General features: G+C 38.1%; 1 protein-coding gene across 10 annotated transcripts in view; it reads right to left on the reverse strand.

The window, feature by feature from the left end:
• Positions 1-21,712, reverse strand: part of NAV2 (neuron navigator 2) — a 676,025-nt gene that overhangs the window by 209,033 nt on the left and 445,280 nt on the right. For all 10 annotated transcript variants that reach the window (XM_072985896.2, XM_078383145.1, XM_072985895.2 and 7 more), the window contains 2 exons: positions 11,788-11,905; positions 2,706-2,758 (listed from right to left, as the gene is read on the reverse strand). In XM_072985896.2, coding sequence (XP_072841997.2) covers positions 2,706-2,758; positions 11,788-11,905 — 171 coding nt within the window. The remainder of the gene's footprint in view (positions 1-2,705; positions 2,759-11,787; positions 11,906-21,712) is intronic.

Consider the following 21,712-nt stretch of genomic DNA (forward strand, 5'->3'; position numbering starts at 1 on the left):
AAGATTTCTTGTTGTGTGATTTCTTCATTTAAAATTGCTAAATCTTGTTTCTTAATTTTGTTCACAATAGCTTCTTCAAATTGTTTCTCTTCATTTACTTTAAATAACTTACTATAAAAATCTTCAAAGATCTCCCTTATTTGTTTGTCTTTAAACACCTTACTTCCCGTTTCATTTTTCATGCACCCTATCTTTTGTTTTTCCTTTCTTTTCTTCAAATAGTTTGCCAATCTTTTCATCGAGTTTATATTTATTCTCTGATACTCATTCCTCACCAATAAATCTTTTTTCCACAAAAACAAATTATCTAACTCTTGCAACTCATCTTTCACCCTATTCAACTGTTCCTGTATTTGTCTTTCAAACTTCACCTGTAATCTTCTTTGTAATTCAACTATCTCCTTTAGTTTTTGTTCCCTTTTAAAATTCACCTTTCTTCTAAAATGAATTTCTTTAGAAATACATATTCCCCTGATTACTGCCTTTGCAGCATCCCAAATTATATCTTCCTCCGCAGATCCTTTATTTTCTTTAAAATATTTTTGTATCCCTCTTATTAAATCCTCTCTATCCTTTTGTTGCAAAAATATCCTAGAGTTAAACCTCCACCTTCTAACTTTCTGTTCCTCCTCCAAACCAATCTCAACAAGTAATGGTGCGTGATCTGAAATCCATATAGCTCCTGTTTCCACTCTATTAACTTCCATATCGTTAGTTTCTTTCACTAAAATATGATCAATACAGGAAAACTTTTTATACCTTTTTGAGAAAAAGGTAGGATGCTTTTCATCCTGCAGGAGACTAAATACCTCTTTAAGTTTCCATTTTTTTAAGTTTACTTTCTTATTTTCCCTAATATCATTATTCAAATCCCCTGCAATTAACAAGTCTCCTTCATAAAATGACTGCAATCTTTGAAAGGTTCGGTTCAAAAATAGGGTTTGTCCTTTGTTAGGTGCATAAATACATGCCAAAGTATACTTCTTTCCATTCATCCTGAATTTCACAAAAATAAATCTTCCATCTCTATCTTTACATTGTTCCAAAACATCTATATTCATTCTAGAGTGCAAGAGAATGGCCACACCCCTTGCTTTGTTTGTTCCCCTTGACTCTATCTGCAAACTCCAGTCAGTAGACTTCATCAAAGGTCTTACGTCTCTCTTACTCTTATGCGTTTCCTGCAGACACAGAATATCAACCCCTTGATCCTTTATCATCTTATTTAATCTATAACGTTTCAGATCTGAGGCCAAACCATTCACATTTAAGGAGAGTACTTTAATTATCCTCCCCATTTTTTGTCTATCTCAACTCCCCCTGGTGTGCCCCTATTATTTACTATTTTTTGATGGTCTTTCCCTTCCCCATAGCCCAAAAATAACCCCTTCCCAAGGAGTTGGGTAAGGATTCTATATCCCCCCATTTTCGTCTCTATACGTGGAGATCTGTCTACCCACATACTCCCCCCCCAAAAAAATTTCATTCTTTTCAACCAACACTAACCAAAACAAAAAAAAAAAAAAACTATTTTCACGTGGTATAAATTTTACATTCCTGAAGGAAACTTATTCATATTTACAGTCACATATAAATTCCCTCAATCTTCTTCTTCTTCTTCTTCTCCTCCCTCCTTCTCTTCTTCGGCCTCCTGAGTAGTACGTTGTATGTTAAGTCTGTATAGTAACTTCTCCGCCTCTGCTGGGTTGCTAGCTTTCAAGAGTTTTCCATCTTTAAAAATTAAAATATTGGCTGGATAACCCCAGGAAAATAAAACACCATTCTCATGCAACTTCTGTGCAAAGGGTTTCATAAGTCTTCTTTCATTCATGGTTTCTGGTGATAAGTCAGGGCGAGGAAATATCTTCTGTCCCTGAAGTTGTAAGTCTTTAATTTTCCTGAGTTTGTTCCAAACATAATTCTGCGTTTTCTCTCTTGAAAAAGCTATTATAATGTCTCTAGGCCTGGCTCCAGGCTTTGGTTTCGGTTTCAGAGATCGGTGAGTGCGTTCAAGGTCCTCATCTGTTATATTTATGCCATGTTCCTGAAAAAAAGCAATTACAGTCTTCCCAAGGTCTCCTGCAGCAATGTCTTCTGTTACTCCTGAAAGTCTTAAGTTCCTTCGCCTTTGGCGGTCTGATAATATGGCCAGCCTTTTTTTTAATTGCTGTATTTCTTTCTCGTTGTTTTCACTTTTTTTCACAGCATTATCTGCAGCTGACCTTGCTGTTTTAACCTCTTCCACTAATTGCCCAAACTTAGATTGAAGCGCTTTTAGGTCTTGTCTAATATTTTTCTCCATATTAGTTATCAACTCCGACAGTTCTTTAACTTCACGTTTTGTCGCCATTATGCTTGTTATGTTGTTTTGTTGTTTTCACGGAGAGTATTATTGCTTGTAATTAGCAAGGAAAAACTCACCAAGTCAAGGGAAAGTTTGTAGCTGAGTTTCCGGAACCTCCTCAAAAGTTCCTTCAGGCTTATCTTTCAATTGTTTGGTTGTATTATAGTTTTATCTGTAAGTTTCCTGGAGGGCGATGTAAAGGCGTCTAGCCTCGTCGACGCATGCGCAGATCTCCTCATCCTAAATGATGTTATCCAAATACAAGTCTGTTTCAGCTCAAACAAACTCACTTTTTTATGAGTAAGGCTAGTTTTCACACCTTAGGGAAAAGTAGTGTAGACACATTTAATTTTTCACTCACCATTTGAGATCTATTCTTCGGACAGCCATTGATGTCTTCAATCTTCTCATTTGCTAGAAAATGGGCAGAAAGAATGATTGGAAACAAAACATAACAAAACTTGTCGTAAAGACACCTGGCTGAGTTATTCCCAGAGCACTTGTTGTAACTAAATCAAACAGCCTGGAGCTGGGGTAGCCCCATCAAAACAAATGTGTGAAACACCAAGAGCCATGTGGCTAAATTCTTCTCTGGAGCCATTCCTACAGAGACAGCTGAAGAAGGTCACCACCATTTCAAAAGGAGACAACTGGCCTGACAGCATTTCTTAAAGTGATGGGTAATCTTTAGCAACTTTCAAATCTGGAAGCCACATAACTCTTTATACATCAGTACACATATGGTTGGGTGGTTAACATGCCATGCATGTGTACCAGCCACACTAGATGCTGTTCCAAGTCCTCCATACAGAGCACGTTACCATAGTCTCTCGGGGCTGAAGGATGCCTAATCTAAGTGTACTAGTCAAATTCAAATATTTTTTAAAAAATATTCATTTATCACACATAAAAGTAGAATGGGTAAAGTTTGTCTCTTTCTGAAGAAACATAAGACCTGTACCCACACAATGTCTCTTTCTCTTGAAACACTTATAAGACCTGCACCCACACAATGTACATGCCCATAGCAGAAACATATCCCAGTACTATGTAGTTTAATCCAAAATTGCTAAAAAATATTCAGAATTCTAATTGAAAGGATTCCATTTCCCCCCAACAAGCAGCTGTCTGTCTCAGTTCTTTCAAAGCTTTCTGTACTATCACAGCTATTGAGATGGTGACATCAAAGCATCTGAACAAACAGAGACGAGGGGTTTTGAAAGGAGTTACCTATTAGGCTCTATGCAAAATCACAGAAGGCAAGGCAAGACTAAAGAAAGATATGAACAAAAGAAGAGGATTGTTCCTGTTTGCTTAATGCCTATGAACTCATTGACTATGCTGTTTATATTTCATACATACCTATTGCTAATGAGAAAAAGACCCTATAGCAATATATATGCACATGCTCTTCCAGGATTCAGAAAACCTAGCTAACTCAGATCCCCAAAAGTGGTAAGAAGCCCTGTCCACAATGTTGTGCATGTCTATACCTTTCTTCATTACTACCATGTATTCACTCTTGGAATATGGCCGTAAAACATGAAGAGGAATAGTTAGTGAGGGCAAACCCCTTCATATGAACACCCTTTAACTCACATGTATAACTCACAGAGGGCTACTGTTAGGACATACCAAAGAGAAAGGAGAAGCAGAAAAAGGGCAGGAGTTATAATTACTTCCATGCTTCAGGTGACGAACAGGATCCCTTGGTCAAAAGTCTACAGTTAAACTAAGGATATGACTATAACCTCCACTTTCCAGGAATATCGTACCCAGTGGAGCCCATTGATTCACTGTTGTTTGGAGAATGCTGAAATTTGGAGTAAGGGGTGACAATCAGATTAAGCTATATAATATAGGGCTTATGAAATGTTAAGCAGACCCCCATGCACCACAACTGTGGCATTAAAAAATAGAAAAGAAATTCCACAGCAGCAATACCTGAATTCTGAAGTAACAGATCTGTCTCTTCTCACTGCTTCCCTACTACCACACATACACAAATATGGCATCTGGGAGAAAGCATGCACTGAGCAAAAATAAGAGCCTTTTAAAAATATCCATTCCCTACATTCTCGGAGGATGAGTTATGGCTTCCTCCTTCTCCATGTCAAAGGAGAAAATTAAGTAGCTTAACTCAGAGTAGGATGTGGCTTGGCCTAGCATTGGTTTTTACTAGATGGGCAGATCAAAAACCAGGGGCAAATCAGTAAAGGAATGCTTGGCTTCAGCTCTCCAGTGACAGACACATTCCAAGACAACTAGCTTCCACATGGAGACGCATAGTATTAAAAGTCAAATGTAGATGGAAACAGTAGAGAAAGAGAATGTCTCCTCTGTACTATAGGCTACAGTCTTTAAATAACTTTGCAGGACAGCTGCTGGTTTTCCCAAACATATATATAGAAATGAAATTCACCAGCAAACCAAATTCCTTATGGCAAATCAAATGTCTGGAGAGGATCAATGCATACCGACTCTATTTTCTATCCATTGGTATGATGAACCTTTCTTGAATTCACATTGATATGGGCCTACTGCATGAGACAGTAGGTGCGCTTGTCAAACCATAGTCAGCAAAAAGATACTGTTACATTTATGTCCTATTTGTTGGCTTCCCAAAGTTGACTGATTTGGCACTGTGCAAACAGAAAGTTGGACTCAGTTAGGCCTTTGGTCTCATGAGTGGGGGGGCTTCTTATATTATCAAGTTTTGTCAGAATGCTACCCTCTTCCCTCTCTTCCAAGGAGGCCTGAAAAGATGGGTTCTTTTCATGTTAAACCCCGTCCTTTCCCCTTCAGGACTTGGATCAAAGTAATGAGAAAACTGACAATGTGGGGAAATCACTTAGTGAAAATACTAAGACCAGGCAGTCAGTTCTGACGATGTGTTAATATGAAAGGAAAAACTGCATGAGCCATGAAATGTAGGAGCCACAAATGCACACAAGAGGAAATGCTGCCTATAAACCATGATTAATGCCACCCTGCTGGTTCCAGCAAGGCTTGATAATAACACATGCTGATGGTTTTGAGATGTGGTAGCAGCTGAAAGCTGTCTTCTGGGTATTCACAATTCAAAAAGATAATCACACTAATAGGGTATGTTAAGATCTTTTTTAAAAGCACTCATCCCCCAGTGAAATTGTTTTATATTATCCCAGCTATTGCAAGTGCTGAAACTGAATGCACACATACACCACTGCTCACTTGTATGCACAATCTAGCCAAGACATTTATGTTGCTGGTTTTATCCAACTACACAGTTCTGACATTCTTCTGAAGGTTTTTGTGGTTTTTTTTTTAAAAGCCCTACAAGATCAAACCAAAAGGCCCAGGCTTGTTTTGCCTGACAGGAGACATATAAATACCTATGGGAAGCCCACGGGGAGGACATGAAGAAAATGGTATATTTTGCCTGTTGTTCCTCATCACCTGGTATTCAGAAGTTTACTGCCTATTACCTCTGACCCTGGAAATAATAGATGGCCCACTGACAGCTTTATCTTTCACAAATTTGCCTTATTTCTCTTTTCAAAGCCTTGAAAGTTCATGACAATCATCCCATCTTGTGAAGGTGAGTCCTATACTCCATGAAAAAAGTACTGTACTTCTGTTTGCCCTGAATCTCCCATCATCATTCACACTCTTCATACGTTCCAGCTACCAGGCTCAATACTTCTCATAGTCTCTCCATAAGCATTCACATAAGGCACAAAAAGCTGTGTGAGAAAAGCTCAGAGATCATTTTGTGTATTTTTAAAAAACAGAAATGGTGTCCAGTATAAAATGAGCAAAAGACTTTTTGTGAACATGGAACGTCCTGTTGTGAGTCTATCCAATGATCTGGGACTAATGGAAAATTCAAGACATACTGAAATTGAACAGGCAACCTCCTCCTGCCAGCATAATCCTTGCCCATCTGTAGTCTCCAACATAGTTTTCTCAGATGAACAAAGTAAACCTTGCACATGCATGTGCATGCACACATGTGCATACATGTGCAGGAAGTTTGTGTTTTTTAAAAAACTGAACAAGCAGAAAATGTATATGCCTTTTTGTTGTTGCTTCATTTTTTAAAAAGTCAATTAAGCATGCTTCCCCCTGGAAGAGCGCTTTTAAATTCCTAAAGTACTGCAGAGACTCCTATTCAGAGCCACATTTTTTTACTTAACTATGCCGAGGTTTCGGTGGTGGCCAAGAGTACATTTGCACAGTTAAAACTAATGTGCAACCATTCCTAGAGAGTCTGACATGGTCACAGTGACACAGGCCTTAGTTACATCCTGGCTAGATTACTGTAACATGCTCTTTGGAAAGTGCTCAGAAAAAACAGTGGATCCAAAATGTTGCAGCCAGGTTGTTAATTAGGGCTGGTTTTAACCTATAAAGTCCTAAAGGGCTTGGTTCCAAGCTATTTTAAAATAGCCTGTCCCTTTATGAGCCTGCCCAGGTGTTAGGATCATCAGGGGAGATCTTTCTCTTGATTCCAGCACCCTCAGTACAGACACAGGAGAGAGCCTTCTCCCAAACTCTGGAACTCCCTCCCACAGGAGGCCAGACTGACCCCATCTTTGCTGTTCTCCCTCAAGCAAGCAAAGACCTTTCTCTTCAGGCAAGCTTTCCCTAAGTGACTCTGTCAAGGACACAATAAACTGGATGGTTTACATTTTGTTCCTTCTAAATCTCTTTTTCATAATGCTTTTTAATAGAATGTTGTTAATTCTTTAAAATTTGAATAATTTACTGTTTTTAGTTTTTAATATTGTGTTCTGAATCATGTAAGCTGCCTTGCATCCTTTTTAAGGAGAAAGGCAAAGAAAAATCATTTAAATAAAATAATAAATAATTAAATATGTAGGTCCACTTAATCAATGACTCACCAAATCCCCATCAATTCAATGGGCCCATTCTTCTTGTGACTTACTACTGGGTATCAACCTATAAATAATACAACTTAATCTAAACTAGAAATGAGCTATGCTTATTTATTTGTCTGTAGCAACATTCTCCCCAAAGCTAGCTTTCTATGAATGTCTCCTCCCAGATGTTAAGACACAGGGACATGCCCTTCTGAAATCTGTGCTATTGGTATTTGTCAATCCTGTCAGAGACTGACTTCATAAAGAGATGGTTTGTCTACGTGACTCCTCCCACAGACTGGGCTCCAAGGACCTCTTGGTGCCAGACATTGAAGAAATAGCTGGCTGTGTGGATTCCACTGAGCAGTGGCAAGTCTCTACAGTAGTGGGGCTCTCCAAAGGCACTGGTGGCAAATTTGCTTGACATTATCACTTCAGTTTCCCTTGTCATATGGTCATATCGTGTGAGTTGCTGCTGTTGTTTAGTCATTAAGTCGTGTCCGACTCTTCATGACCCCATGGACCAGAGCACACCAGGCCCTCCTGTCTTCCACTGCCTCCCTGAGTTGGGTCAAATTCATGTTGGTAGCTTCAATGACACTGTCCAACTATCTTGTCCTCTGTTGTCCCCTTCTCCTCTTGCCTTCACACTTTCCCAGCATCAGGGGCTTCTCCAGGTAGTCTTCTCTTCTCATGAGAAGGCCAAAGTATTGGAGTCTCAGCTTCAGGATCTGTCCTTCCAGTGAGCACTCAGGGTTGATTTCCTTCAAAATGGATAGGTTTGTTCTCTTTGCAGTCCAGGGAACTCTCAAGAGACTCCTCCAGCAACACAATGCAGAAGCACCAATTCTTCAGCAGTCAGCCTTCTTTATGGTCCAGCTCTCACTTCCATACATCGCTACTGGAAAAACCATAGCTTTGACTATGCAGACCTTTGTCGGCAAGGTGATGTCTCTGCTTTTTAAGATGCTGTCTAGATTTGTAGCCCCCACAGTTCTTGATCATTTAAATAGAACTGTTTAGTTTCAGAAAACTGCTGGGGTTTATTGCAAAACCCAATAAATAGATATTGGGTTACCAATATTTTCCCAATCCCACAAATTTTCTTCCCCAGAAAGTTCTGTTGTGAATAGAATGGCAAAAACATGATAGAAAATAGTTATAATTTTTAATTTTAAAAATAATTTCTACTTGTTTGCTTATAAATATAGACCAGACTATAATGCAGCAAGCAGAATGTCAGAATAGGGCTTTATTCTTGACTTCTGAAGCTTTCAATCAACCAAATTCTATGGATGAGCTGACATGCTGTAGCTTCCATTTCATCAGCTGTAATCAAGCTGAGGCTGCTATCACCAAGGGTGTATGTTATCAGTTTGGATGTGGCAATGAGATTCATTTTGCCCAAAGCTAGTACACATTGCATGCAAACATCTACAGTTCTTTCCATGCTAATTTGGAAGTCAAAAATAGGATCAGGTTTCTTCAAACAGAGATTTTAATTTAAATGAAAGATATCATCAAGAAAAAGTAATTTATTTATTTATTAACTAGGGCTCTGCTTCAGATCTGGCCAAATCCTACATCCAGCAATCAACTGACCAGATTTGAACAGCGTCAGGAGATGTCTGAATCAAAGCTGAACTCCTCCAAGTGGACGGATCTGAACTGGACTGAAAATTTATTAGCAGCTTGAATTTGTACAGATATAAACAGTCCAAATATTGATACATTTCTCCCAAGCTCTTCATTTAAGGAAAAACAGGGGGGCAAAGAGAAGGGAGGACAAGGGAGTGTCATTCTTGTGACTGGCAGCTTCAGGTTCTAATCATCGTTGTTCTACTAAAGCTGCTGAAAGCCACAGTTTTATAGGAAAGATGCTGAAATGTTGCTCACTACTGAAGACTATTTTCAGCTAGTCCCATGTCTGCAGAATATGAGTTTTAAAACTGTTTTGGAGGCTGTAGCACTGACAAGCTGTAGCCCTGGATGACTGTTTAGGAATTAATGGTTAGGCAAGATTTCCATGATATGGTCCGAAGCCAACGTCCTCCCTGGTTTTACTGCTCATTTTCTACTTTGTTGTAGAAAACTATACAGAAGTCTTAACTGGTTTCATTACAGCTTCCTAGCCCCATGTCTTGGTCATTTATTCTAATTGCCATTTCATCTGTCTGGGTTCAAATTTAGATTGAGACTAGAGTGAAATCAGGTAGCATCTAAATCAATCTAAGTCAAATTGGTCTGTTGACCAAACTACTGAATAGGGGTACAAACATAATCATCTTATACACATTGGTATTCTCTTCCTACTTTTTGAAATGGTGCCACATTCTACTACATTTGATGAAGGCAGTGAATGTAGATTTTTCTAGCCATTTAAAATTACTAAGAGCAGCTTAGGAAATGGTGGCTGCATTGAGAAAAATTTGAGATGACACATATTTGATTAATCATATTCTCAAAAAACCCCACCTTTTAATAGCGTGTGTCTGTGCACGTATATAATGTTCATCTTGACAATTTCAATTAAAAAGGTATTAGGAATTTATGAACAAGAAGACCTTTTTCTTCAGGCAGGTTTTCCTTAGTGACTGACTCTCTGAGAAGGGTTTTTAAATGGATTGTTGTCACTTCTTGCTTTATATGTGCTTTGGCAATGATTTTGTTCACCATTTTGGTGTGGTATTTGTTTGACTCTTTTGTAATATTTGTATATTTAGTTTTTTAGTTTTTAAACATTGTCTTCTACTGATGCAAGTCGCATTGGATCCTTTTTAAGGAGAAAGGCAGGGTAAACAAACAAACAAATTGAAAAGCTGCTGGTGCAAAGAATAAACATCTACTAACGTTGACTAAATTACAGTACGTGTTAGTACTAGTACTATATATTTTTATTTATTTAAAACATTTTACCCTGCCTTTCTCCTCAAAAAGGAACACAGGCTTCTTCCATCATTAAAAACACAATATTAAAAGCTAAAAACAGTAAACTATTCAAATATACAGAATAAATAAAATTATATTTCAAATGTTAGGTAGAAGCACTACTAAAAACAGGTTTAGAAGCAAAAAAATATAAATCATCCCATATATTGTCTCCAATATCATCCTTGCCCATGGAGAGAGAAAGGGAGAGAATGAGGTCAAGATGGACCACCCAGAAGCCTCTCGCCAGCAAAGGACCAATATGTCTCTTTTAGTACTTCTGGCAGAAAATGTCAAATGTCAGAATTCTTCACTTGTTCCTTCTAATTCGTACTGATGGACATTTGCAGTGTTCAGCTTGCTTTTATCCCATCCATATGGGTGACAACTGCGTATGGATGACTTGCTGAAGGGAAATAATTAATCTGACAAACTGGCCTGGCAAAAGTGGAAGAGGAGGATATAACCCAGTGCAGTGAGCTGCACTGAGTCCTTGCTTCTTTTTGGTGTTAACATGAGCTGAAGATGCCAGAAATACAGAACACTGGATCTTTCATTAAATTAAACTTTTCCAGCTTATTCCCACACAATAATCTTCCAGGATACCATCCTGTCCAGATATACTACATCCTTTACAGATAGCTAAGGCAAACGGCTCCTTGTGCCTCACTCGATTTTTTTGTACTTCCTAACTGTGTACTGTGTAAAGATGCAGGCTGGCAGCTAAATGTGCAAAGGAACTTTATTTAAAATAATTGTGTTTGAAGTGACATGAAGATCCTGTCTATGCCGTTCACTCCATGGTTCGTCATTTGCACAGCCTCCAATGATATTATTGGGTGAGCACACACTGGTGAACCAGCTCTTATAATACAAATTCATGTATGCCCACTTATAAATAAGTGCCATTTAATTCAGTGGTACTTACTGCCAGTATGTATGTATGTATGTATGTATGTATGTATGTATGTATGTATGTATGTATGTGTGTGTGTGTGTGTGTGTGTGTGTGTGTGTGTGTGTGTGTGTGTGTGTGTGTGTGAGTGAGTGAGTGAGTGAGTGAGTGCAGCCTCAAAGTCTATATTCCTAAAACTGTATGAGTAGCCATTGACTTACATGTACTTAAATTTAGATCTCTACCTTGATTTCTACCATCTTCGTCTTTATGTTTGAAGCCATCCAAGATTCCAGCTCATTGTTTTCAAGAACAGTTTTTCTTAATTTCATTAAACCTGCAGCATTCCTAAAATCTACCATTTTATGTGTAGATTTTCAATTTTAAATGTGCTTTCTGAACCCAGGTTGTTCTTGATCAGCTTCACTAATAACGATGTCAAATCATCAAGGTGAAGGGGGGGGGGACAGGGAACATTTAAAACGAATGACTTAACAGCCATACTGAACAGTCAGTGGTTCATAATCACCATCTTGCTATTGCTGTTTCATTGCCTTCCTTTATATCAGTAAGTCAAGAAAATGTGGCAGCTACTAGAGATAACTATTTACCATAATCCTTTCACCAAACATTTTCTTCAAAACATGGCATAAAAATTACTGCTTTTACAAATACTTTCTTTTCCTTTTTCATAGAAGACAAGGTACATCATCAAACTGTCGTGATTTGAAACAGCAAAAATCAAAGTTACTCACCTACAACCTGGATTATTTCTGCCAGTAAAACTCCATCAGTCACATCTTGCTGCAGGTCCTTTATCAAACGTTTATGGCCAGACTTTGCCAAATAGTGATTGGCCCAATCTGTATAAATCTGTTTTTAAAAAAAGGGGGGGGGGGAGAAAGAGAGAATCAAGGTTATATATTAGGCACTTAAATTAATTTGGTTTAAAACCATAATTTTCTCACTCAAATGAACCACCAGGGTCTACAGTCCCTGGAATAGAATGCCGTCCTTCTTTTTCCTGAGCTGTTTGAAACAAAGTTAGCAACATTAAAATTCAAGGCATTGTGCTGATCAAGTATTCAGCTTATTATAGCAGGGCTTTCTTGTATAGAGAAATTTGACATCAGAGCTGGAAGAAACTAAAGAAAGCTTCTAAACATGCTACAGCCTGAATGGGTTATCAGACATGGAACTAAACAGTCTGCAAGAAAGACTGGGGTGGATTTTCTTTATTTATACTAAAGAATTCAACATTTCCCTTCTGCCCCACTCTTTGGAGTCCTGAAAGTTATTTTTAAAAGGGAAATGTTCCAAAGATAAATGTTACCTATTTTTGTAAATGTTAATAATTTCTAGCAATTGAAAAGTATTAGAGTTGTTTAAAATAACAAATTCCTTGAGAACACAGCAAGGAATTTTTGTTACTGTATACTGCCATTTATTTTGTATGTGATTCTTTTATCCTACACAATACCAGACAACAGCAGCTCCAAAATTGGTTTCCAGATTTATTTTGAGAAATACATATATATATCCCTTTGGTGCCAAACTATCAGTCACATGCACATGCCCACTGAAAATTTCTCCATGGGGAAATTTGATATTTTACAAATTGATTTGCAGATTTAATTATTTATTTTTTAAAAGTACAATGCAATACAAACAGATTTAAAATGTAATTGGTGTTTCCTGGAAGAGCTGATTTACCAGAATCTGTATCATAGCCGTATCAAAATTATATTCTGCATTCCATTTTATGATATCCAGCCTATTATATATGTACCTGTACTCACAATGATGCTACTTGAACAGTTTTTATCAAATAGTTCTATCTGTAACCATCTAATTTAAGTCTACTTCCTGAGTCTACTTCCTGAGTAAGTCTACTTCTGAGTCTTTTTAAAAAGAATTAAGATTTAAGAAACCGCATGCATGAACTGAAAAGAAAATGTCCACTGTGTTAGACCCATCATTTTTAAACCAACCAGCAGGAGTATCACCAAGTGGAACTCCACTCAGAATGTTCCTGCAGGAGGAAATAGGTCTGCACTGGAAGCACTCTTCTGATGCCCTCTTCTGCAGCCCTCTTCTGTATCTCCTAACCCTTTGAAATACAGTTTTACTGAGGATCAAAAATACTGCAAAAATACTGCAAAGCCAGAAAGGATCTTTCTCTCTATGGGAAGCTTTTGGTGGATCTGAACCATTGATCCTTCCACAGCTATATTAAATGTTTCGCAAACATTTAAATAAAACAAACTATATCCTATAAAGGGACGTGGTGGCACTGCGGGTTAAACCGCAGAAGCCTCTGTGCTGCAAGGTCAGAAGACCAGCAGTCGTAAGATCAAATCCACATGACCGAGTGAGCTCCCATCACTTGTCCCAGCTTCTGCCAACCTAGCAGTTCGAAAGCATGTAAAAATGCGAGTAGATAAATAGGAACCACCTCGATGGGAAGGTAATGGTGTTTCATGTCTAGTCACGCTGGCCATGTGACCACGGAAACTGTCTCCAGACAAACACTGGCTCTGTGGCTTGGAAACGGGGATGAGCACTGCGCCCTACAGTCGGACACAACTGGACTAAATGTCAAGGGGAACCTTTACCTTTACTTTACATCCTATAAGCATGGTGTAAATTCAAATTGTTTTTATTGTGGATGCCATCATGATGCACTGTAAATGTAACAAAGGAAGTGATGGAAAGTCAATCTTCAGAACATGATAAATTACATGGAAATGTTGCCTTAATAAGAAATTGTTTGTCGGCTGTAGGACAATGGGATGAAAGTTGTTTAGGAGGTCATTGCATTCGACCGCTGCTATTATTTTCATAAATGCAAAGTCCACATCTCCTATTAGCCTCATACAATCTGACCTCTTGTCATATCACGTTTACATCATTCTGGGGCTTTCCAGTTGTTCAGAGTACAGGGAAGTATCCAATTAAACACACAAGCATACAAAATTAATATACTAGTTAGCAGAATCCAAACTCCCATCTATGTGATTTAGTTACATATTCAGATACATAAAGAATATTTGACATGGAAAGCTAAATAGAAAACTGTTTGGTAGCAATCAAATTAGTGAAATTGATAAGCAGATGCCATTTAGAAAATATAACAGCAGGATGTAGGACTGCTGGTTCTTGACGCATTTGAAAACCAAAAATGCCATTAATATTTTCTATTTGTTAAAGACAAAATAATTTTATCTAATGCAAATGTACTTGCAATACAATTATTTATAAGGGAAGGAGTGGGGTTGTGGTTTTTTGATTTATATTATAGCACATTTTTATGAATACTAAACTGCCAACGCTGTTAATTTTTAAAAAGCTGTTACTTTACATTCATTGCTAGGTCTCCAAGCATGTATTAAATTAATTGAAGATTTATGGAAAAAGCATTTTATTGCTATTGCCTGCTAGGGCCATCTTAAACTTTCTCAGTTTTGCAAGACTAGACTATATCAGTAAGAAAGCACCATCCCAAGTATCTGAAGAAGACAGTTGATTACAACACTAAGTGATTCCAAGTTTTTCCATTTTCTCTGACAAATTAAAAATAAAAGCTACATAGCAATTGATTAAAGTGGCTGAAAAAAGACAAACAAAATAGTTGCAGTAAAAGAACTAGGAAGGCTTTTATGTGATTATTTGTATATACATACACACACAGGCTAAATCCAACTTTTGGTCCTAACTGAACTAAAGCTAATAAATCAATGGAATGAACACAGGGTTCGATGAACTGCAGGCTTCCTAATGTAGTTTTTGTCACTGGCTATGCTGGTTAGAGAGTTGCACTCCAGCAATATCTGGAGGGTCACAATTTGCCCAGCACTGATTTAAGAAATTGCATTCAATGGGACTACTCTAGTTGCAGCTAATAACTGAATTTCAACTGGCTCTCTAGACAAAAATGCTGAAAATTTACAGGGATCTGAAACTGCTGCGGCTGCCTTATGATAAATCAAACTACTGGTTCGTCTAAACTGGAACTGTTCACTTGTAAGAGGCACTACTCACTCAAGATTTAGCAAATGGCGTTTCCATGGCATATTGTCAGATACTTGTCTAACAATCTGGGACTTTATGTGTACAAAGCACATGTTCCACCAGCAATAGCAAAATTACATGTGAAATTGGCAGCTGTCACCTATGACACACCTTGCCACTGTTTTTTTCCTCAAGCGTTGTTCTACAATTCAACAAAACTCTGATACACAAAGTGATTTTAAATACAGGGAAAATATCCTTGTGAAGAGGGGCTAAGATGCACTCGTTTTTCCTATTACAATCTAGACCTTATATTTTCACTCTGTATTGCTGCTATTATGTACAGCATGGATCTTCTGTTTCTTCTGATTTAAAAAAAAAAGATTGCTGAAGACCTTGTACTCACAAACTGAAGAACTGCTGTTAAGTCACTACAGTACAGTTGAGCTGTCTGTATGTTGGGGAAAGACTTTGACATGCATCCTTTTCATTATCTAGATTTGAATTAGGGGCGTGACAAGTCAATATTGTTTTTGCAAATATAACCCAGCATTTTTCAGTTCACTGCAGAAATATTACAGGCGGACCAATCAAGGTTTTGACAGATAACCTTGTGAAGTCTATACAAATAGGACATTGCCTGTAAGAAAAGAAGAGTACAAACCAGGGAAACAACTACATTCTAAAAGGTGCAAGCTTAAAAACAACATGCTAGGGAAGATCTTCAAGCATAGCTGTAAAAAATGCAGGTTTGTCAAACACGCAGCCCAGTGCTCTTGGAGGGCACACAACTGCAATTAGTGTATGGCACATGAACTGCAGGAAGGACTCTTCTATTATATGTCCTCATGGATACGCTGTTAAACTGTCAGTTTGTATATATTTACACTCAGCTTTATTACTCTGACAATCTTGTTAATCAAATATTGAATTAAACTTTATTTTATAAAAGCTTCAACTACGACATGACAAATGATGAAATTTCTGAATGTGGCTGTTCTCATTAGACCCAAATGAATGTTTGATTTTCTGTAAATGTTCATGGTTAGTATTTTACAAATGGGTATCCCCAGTACATTGCTGGGTTGTTATTGTTTTGTTATTGTCAGGATTTGTTCCTTTAAGTGAACAAGAGGTTAAATTTAATATTGTAGTGAAAATGCAAAGTCATGCCTTTAACGTCAAGTCAATGGATGACTGATAGCACAGAGATGGGACAAGCTTAGGTAATGCTTGTTAAACATATTCAGCTGTGATGTTTGCAGTGATAAGCTGCTCTCACTATTTAAGCAAGTGAGAACAGCACTTCGCCACTCAGTTGTAAGTCTGGTGGTCATTACTTATGTGAATGTTTTGTTGTTCTGAGATGTCTATGCCAATGTATATATTACCAAGTCTAATATATAATGCTATAAGTCTTATTAGAACCCCCTCCATGAATTTTCTTATACGTCTGTGTCTTTACTCTGCTTATTAGGGGGAGGATTTGAAGCTACTAGATAAGAGACTCTGTGTAACTTGTTATCTTGGGCTCCAAGGTTTGTTTTCCCTAACAAGGTGCTCTTGGAAGCTTCATTATCTGAAACTGACTACAAGCTTCAGGAGAGGCAATACGCCATATCAAGCCTCTGGAGTTGGCCCCACAACAACAGTTATATGATACAATGCTCTGCCAACTGTAAATAAAGGTGGAGATAACTTGACAAATGGAAAATAGAGTCTTTAAGGATATAATGTATTATTTTATGGAATACCTTATCAAATCATGGTTTTGGAGTTCCCATTTGGATTTTAGTGTAAAACACATATTTGATGGCCATCAGCAAAATTCCAACCCTGGATTATTATAAAATAGCAAGAAATTTTCTGTGCTGTTGCAGTACTAAGAAATCATACATCAATAATATTGTTAAATAATGCAACAAAATACATCAATAGTAATGAGATGCCAGGTTATCTGCAGAGGAAGGCAAAGTCAGAGAATAAATATTGCAAGGACTACAGGAGGTATACAATGTATGTGTATGCTCTATGCATAACTTTTCAGTCCTCCAGCCTCATGAAGAGAATGACTGGCGAGTGACTTGTACTTTAAAGAATAGACACAATTCAGTGTGAAAGCAGGAGGTGAGAAATGGGGCAGGAGAGAAACAAATCGGAACAAACCAGAAACAGCAAAAAGAAGTTGTGGTTGTTCAGTCGTCTACTGCAGAATTCTCCAGCAACAAACCATGACTAACACAAGGCATAGTTTAATGCAGAGGTACTTAACTTCAAATCTGGAAACCAATTCTTCCAGCTCTTGTTGCAATTTGCAACACCCACTTCTGCTCAAACCAGACATGACAAAAAATAAATCCCTATTTTTTTTCATTAAAGCAAGGCACATGGGAACATATTCCTAATCTTTAAGGAGAATCATACTTCCTGAAAGCTTCTTAAGTGTAATTCATCTTATATTTGTAGAATTTCACTTGGGACTGTGACTGGAGTGGGGAAGGGTCCACCAAAATAATGGAGCTGCATGTGGCCTGGGGACTGCTCCTAAGCACAAATGGAGGACACTCATTGTCCCTGAAAATTTTCTAAGTGTAAATTTACCATTCAGCAGTAGATTCAATGCTCATAGTTGGGGCTACCAACAGAATACTGGCCATTGTCTTACCTACCACTGGCTCAATATGACATGCAAACATACCCTGGATGATTTAAACAGAGGTCTTTACAATCTCTAACCATCATCAACACCACAGTACATATAATTGGTAAGTATGATTAGATTTTAATCAGGATGACAAGTTCATGAGAATTACATCTGCACCAGCCTTTTTAGATGTAGGCATCCTTCAGTCTCGAGAGAGTATGGTAACGTGCTCTGAATAGAGGACTTGGAACAGCATCTAGTGTGGCCGAGAAGGCCAATTCAAGAGTGACAGTCCCTTCCACAATGTAGACAAATACAATCTGTCCCCTGTCCAGCTCTCTGATTTTGCTGGTTTCAGGACTGCCTCCTCGCCTCGGCTTGCTGGACAAGTGTCCCTTCAAAATGGGAGAAGCCATGATCCACCGCCTGCCTCCAGGCTGAACGCTCAGAACTCAAGCTATCCCATCTGTTGAGGTCTATTCCTAAGGCATTCAGATCCTGTTGCAGATATCCTTGTATCGCACCTATGGTCTCCCTCTGGGGCGATTTCCCTGCACTAATTCTACATACGGAGAATTACCAGCCTATAGATTACATAATTAAAGCATTTTGGGTGCCATTGGTCATCCACCAGTATGTAGCTCTGTGTCCATATGGGACAGCATATGAACTGTATTAAAAATACTGTTTTGAGGATGGAACCTCAGCAAGATTTGGATAATAGACTATAATAAGCTCTAAATAGACAAGTGCAGCATAGAAGTACTTTTAAACGTTCGACATAAAACAATTAATAATATTATTATAAAATGTCTGAGTTCTTTACTGAATGTATTTGCGAAGGCTTTCATGGCCGGGATCTAATACACCCACAACAAGACACACTAATCGCCCATCTCCTGAATAGGACGAAAGCCTATCTCACAGCCATAAATACTCCACTCCCAAGCAAATTACACCAGAGCACAGAGTGCTGTCCTCTGAAGATGCCAGCCACAGAGACTGGCGAAACGTTAGGAAGAACAACCTTCAGAACACGGCCAAAGAGCCCGAAAAACCCACAACAACCATTCTTTACTGAACTTCTCTAATTGCCAGTTACTAACAAAACAGTTTCTTTCTTTCCCTCTGAATATTGCTGTTTGACAAGATGTCTTGTGAATCATTGTCTCATGAATGTGACTCAACGAGATAGAAAAAGCAGCAGATGAACAGTACAGTTTTGACAGCAAATCCATAATTAGAATTGACCAAAGAGTATATTGAGTTCATTGCTTGCTGACAAAGTTAGTCAGAGGAAAAAGCCCCATGAAAGAAGCATGTTAAAATGCCTTGCCTCTCATAATGCTACCTAAAACTACAGAGGAAATTATTTCTGTTTTTAATTCACACTGTACTTAAACTTAGAATCAGCACGCTGAAGTGGTCCTCACAGGAACTTTTGTATTTAGTACCTGTTACCATTCAACACTGTGAAAAATAAGGTCCAAGTGGAAAATAGCATCCCGGTCTTTCTGTTCTATAATTCTTGAAGTAATTATTCCTTTTTGAATTAAACCTATCCAACTGATAAGTTTTTAATTAAACTTGCAAAAAAGAGTCTTGTATGAAATTATTGTCACACTTGAGCAGTATGAGCTGGCATAATTTATATTCTTTCATTTTCACAGCTGTGGAACAATGACGAATAGTTAAGAGAAAATCTTACAGGTTGCATTAGAACAGGGCTGCAAATGAGGCTCTCAGAAATCTTGATAATATTTCTAGGTAATTCAGGAAACAGATTCCAAGGCATGCATCACCGAACTCATTTCAAACTTCTATGCAGCTATTCCTTATAAAACCAGCAATAATTCCCAACAGCTTCAGGCAACTGTGTGACCTTTCTTTCCACAAAACAGGTCTAACTGTAATGGATATCTCCACAAAATAGCAACACTCTTACATACCTATGTATCACTACAAACCTCACATGAAAAACCACTGCCTGAACACACTGCCCACAGTGCTATCCACTCTAGACATTTTATGCCTGCTACATATTGTATTAATTTGTACTAACCCACAATTATATTCTTTGCACAGGCCTTTGATGCAGTGGAATAACAGCTTTTATTTTTATTTTACACATTTTAAATGCACATCCCACTTGTTCGTCTTCTACAGTTTGACTTTTTCTAAATTTCACCACACAATATACCAGTTTTTCTCACTGCAGTATCATTGAATCGCAGACATACTGTATTCTGCAACCTCTACTCCCTGAATAAGTGGTTCTTGGTGTAGAAAGAGAAACACATCTAGATACTCAAAGACACTTGAACAAACAAATTGGCAGGGAACAACGAAACACTGTGTCAGGGGACAGCAGTTTGCTGAGAATAGGCATAAAATATATCAAAAGACTGTGGAAAATATGGAATGTGGGAAAAGATGCCTAGATTTCATTAACACTAATACATTCCACTGAACTAGTACTTCTTCCTTCTTAGCACCCCCCCTTCTCACAGAATTTCTTTTATAGTACTTAAAAGTAGAGTTTAAGGTCCTAAATATCACTTCTTAAGCAAACACACAATAAGATTACTGTACCTGAAAATTTCATATAGATAGTCACAACAACATGGAAATTGAAATTTCGAATCTAAAATAGACCACTAGCCTATCACAGCACCACAATAATCAATAAGAAGTCATGATCTGCTTACTCTTCTATAGTGATGATCACAGGAAAATTTACTCCGCTCAGAAGCTGATACCCGGAAATTCATAGTTATTGGCATAATACTGAAAACTAAGATAGAATGGATGTTTACAAAGCAGCCTCCTCTTCGTTGTCAGGGGATGTATGGGAGAGGGTGGAATATATGCTGGTGTGTGAAGCCCCAGTAGTTAATTTTAGTGGAGGTCATGAATGCACCCTGATCAGATTTTCTTACACAGGAATGTCTGCTGTATTAACACACCCACCCATATGGGGTTTGCTCATATCCCAGCCTCTGTAACTACATTTCTTTGCAATCAGTTTAATTATAGCACTGAACACCTTTTAAAAGCCACTTTTTATTTTGCTATAAGAAAAAGAACGCATACAAGACAAAAAAATCTACAACTTCAAACTATTAAAACAAACCAAGAACATGCAAGCACCTAGATACTGCCTGAAGAAACGCATAGCGTTAGTAAAGCATATTGTTCTAAAAACCCATTGATTTTGCCTCTGATTTCAGTGGGGCATGGACTGCAAAAAGTCATTCGCTACAGTAATCTAAAACAGCTCCATCCCAGATATCTAAATAGCATTTGAAGGTTTAATGGAATTTATAAGGCAAATCTTGTTTCTTCATATTTCCCATTTTAAAACGTAATGATAATGGAGCCAGCAGAAGATCAGAACCTTCAATTTGCAGCTTGAATTCAGAACCACAAATATTTCCTGAAAGTTATGTGTGTGTATATCAAGTTGAAATGACTTATAGAGACCCAAATATGGTTTTCAAAGTAAGTGAGATCTCTCTCTCTCTCTCTCTCTCTCTCACACACACACACACACACACACACACACACACACACACAGTTTTCACAGCCAAATCCGGATCTCCTGAATCCTTATCTGTACTCTATCCACTACAGGGGGTCTTGACTTAAGAACGGCTCGAGTTAAGAACATTTTGATTTAAGAACCACTCTCATAGGAAAATATTGACTTGACTTACATACTTAGATTTGAGTTAAGAACTGAAAAAAGCCCACGTGGGAGGCAGGGAAAGTGCAAAATGTGAACTTTCAGTTAACTGTTGGCCAGTGAAAAGGGTGCCTGTCTGCTTCCTCACTCCTCCCAGCGTTTAGAGAGTGGATTAGGAGACAGTCTTCGGACTGCCTGGTACTGTACTGCCTGGACTGTATTTTCCCTGCCTTCCCTGAACCTTTCTTGACCTAAGAAAAAAAGAAACAAAATATCCCCCTCCAGTGGTCGAAGGCGGAATAGCAGCTTCCCATTAGTTTCTATGGACGGAAAAGAGCAG

This window comes from Pogona vitticeps, chromosome 1, assembly GCF_051106095.1.
Source record: "Pogona vitticeps strain Pit_001003342236 chromosome 1, PviZW2.1, whole genome shotgun sequence".
Taxonomy (NCBI): domain Eukaryota; kingdom Metazoa; phylum Chordata; class Lepidosauria; order Squamata; family Agamidae; genus Pogona; species Pogona vitticeps.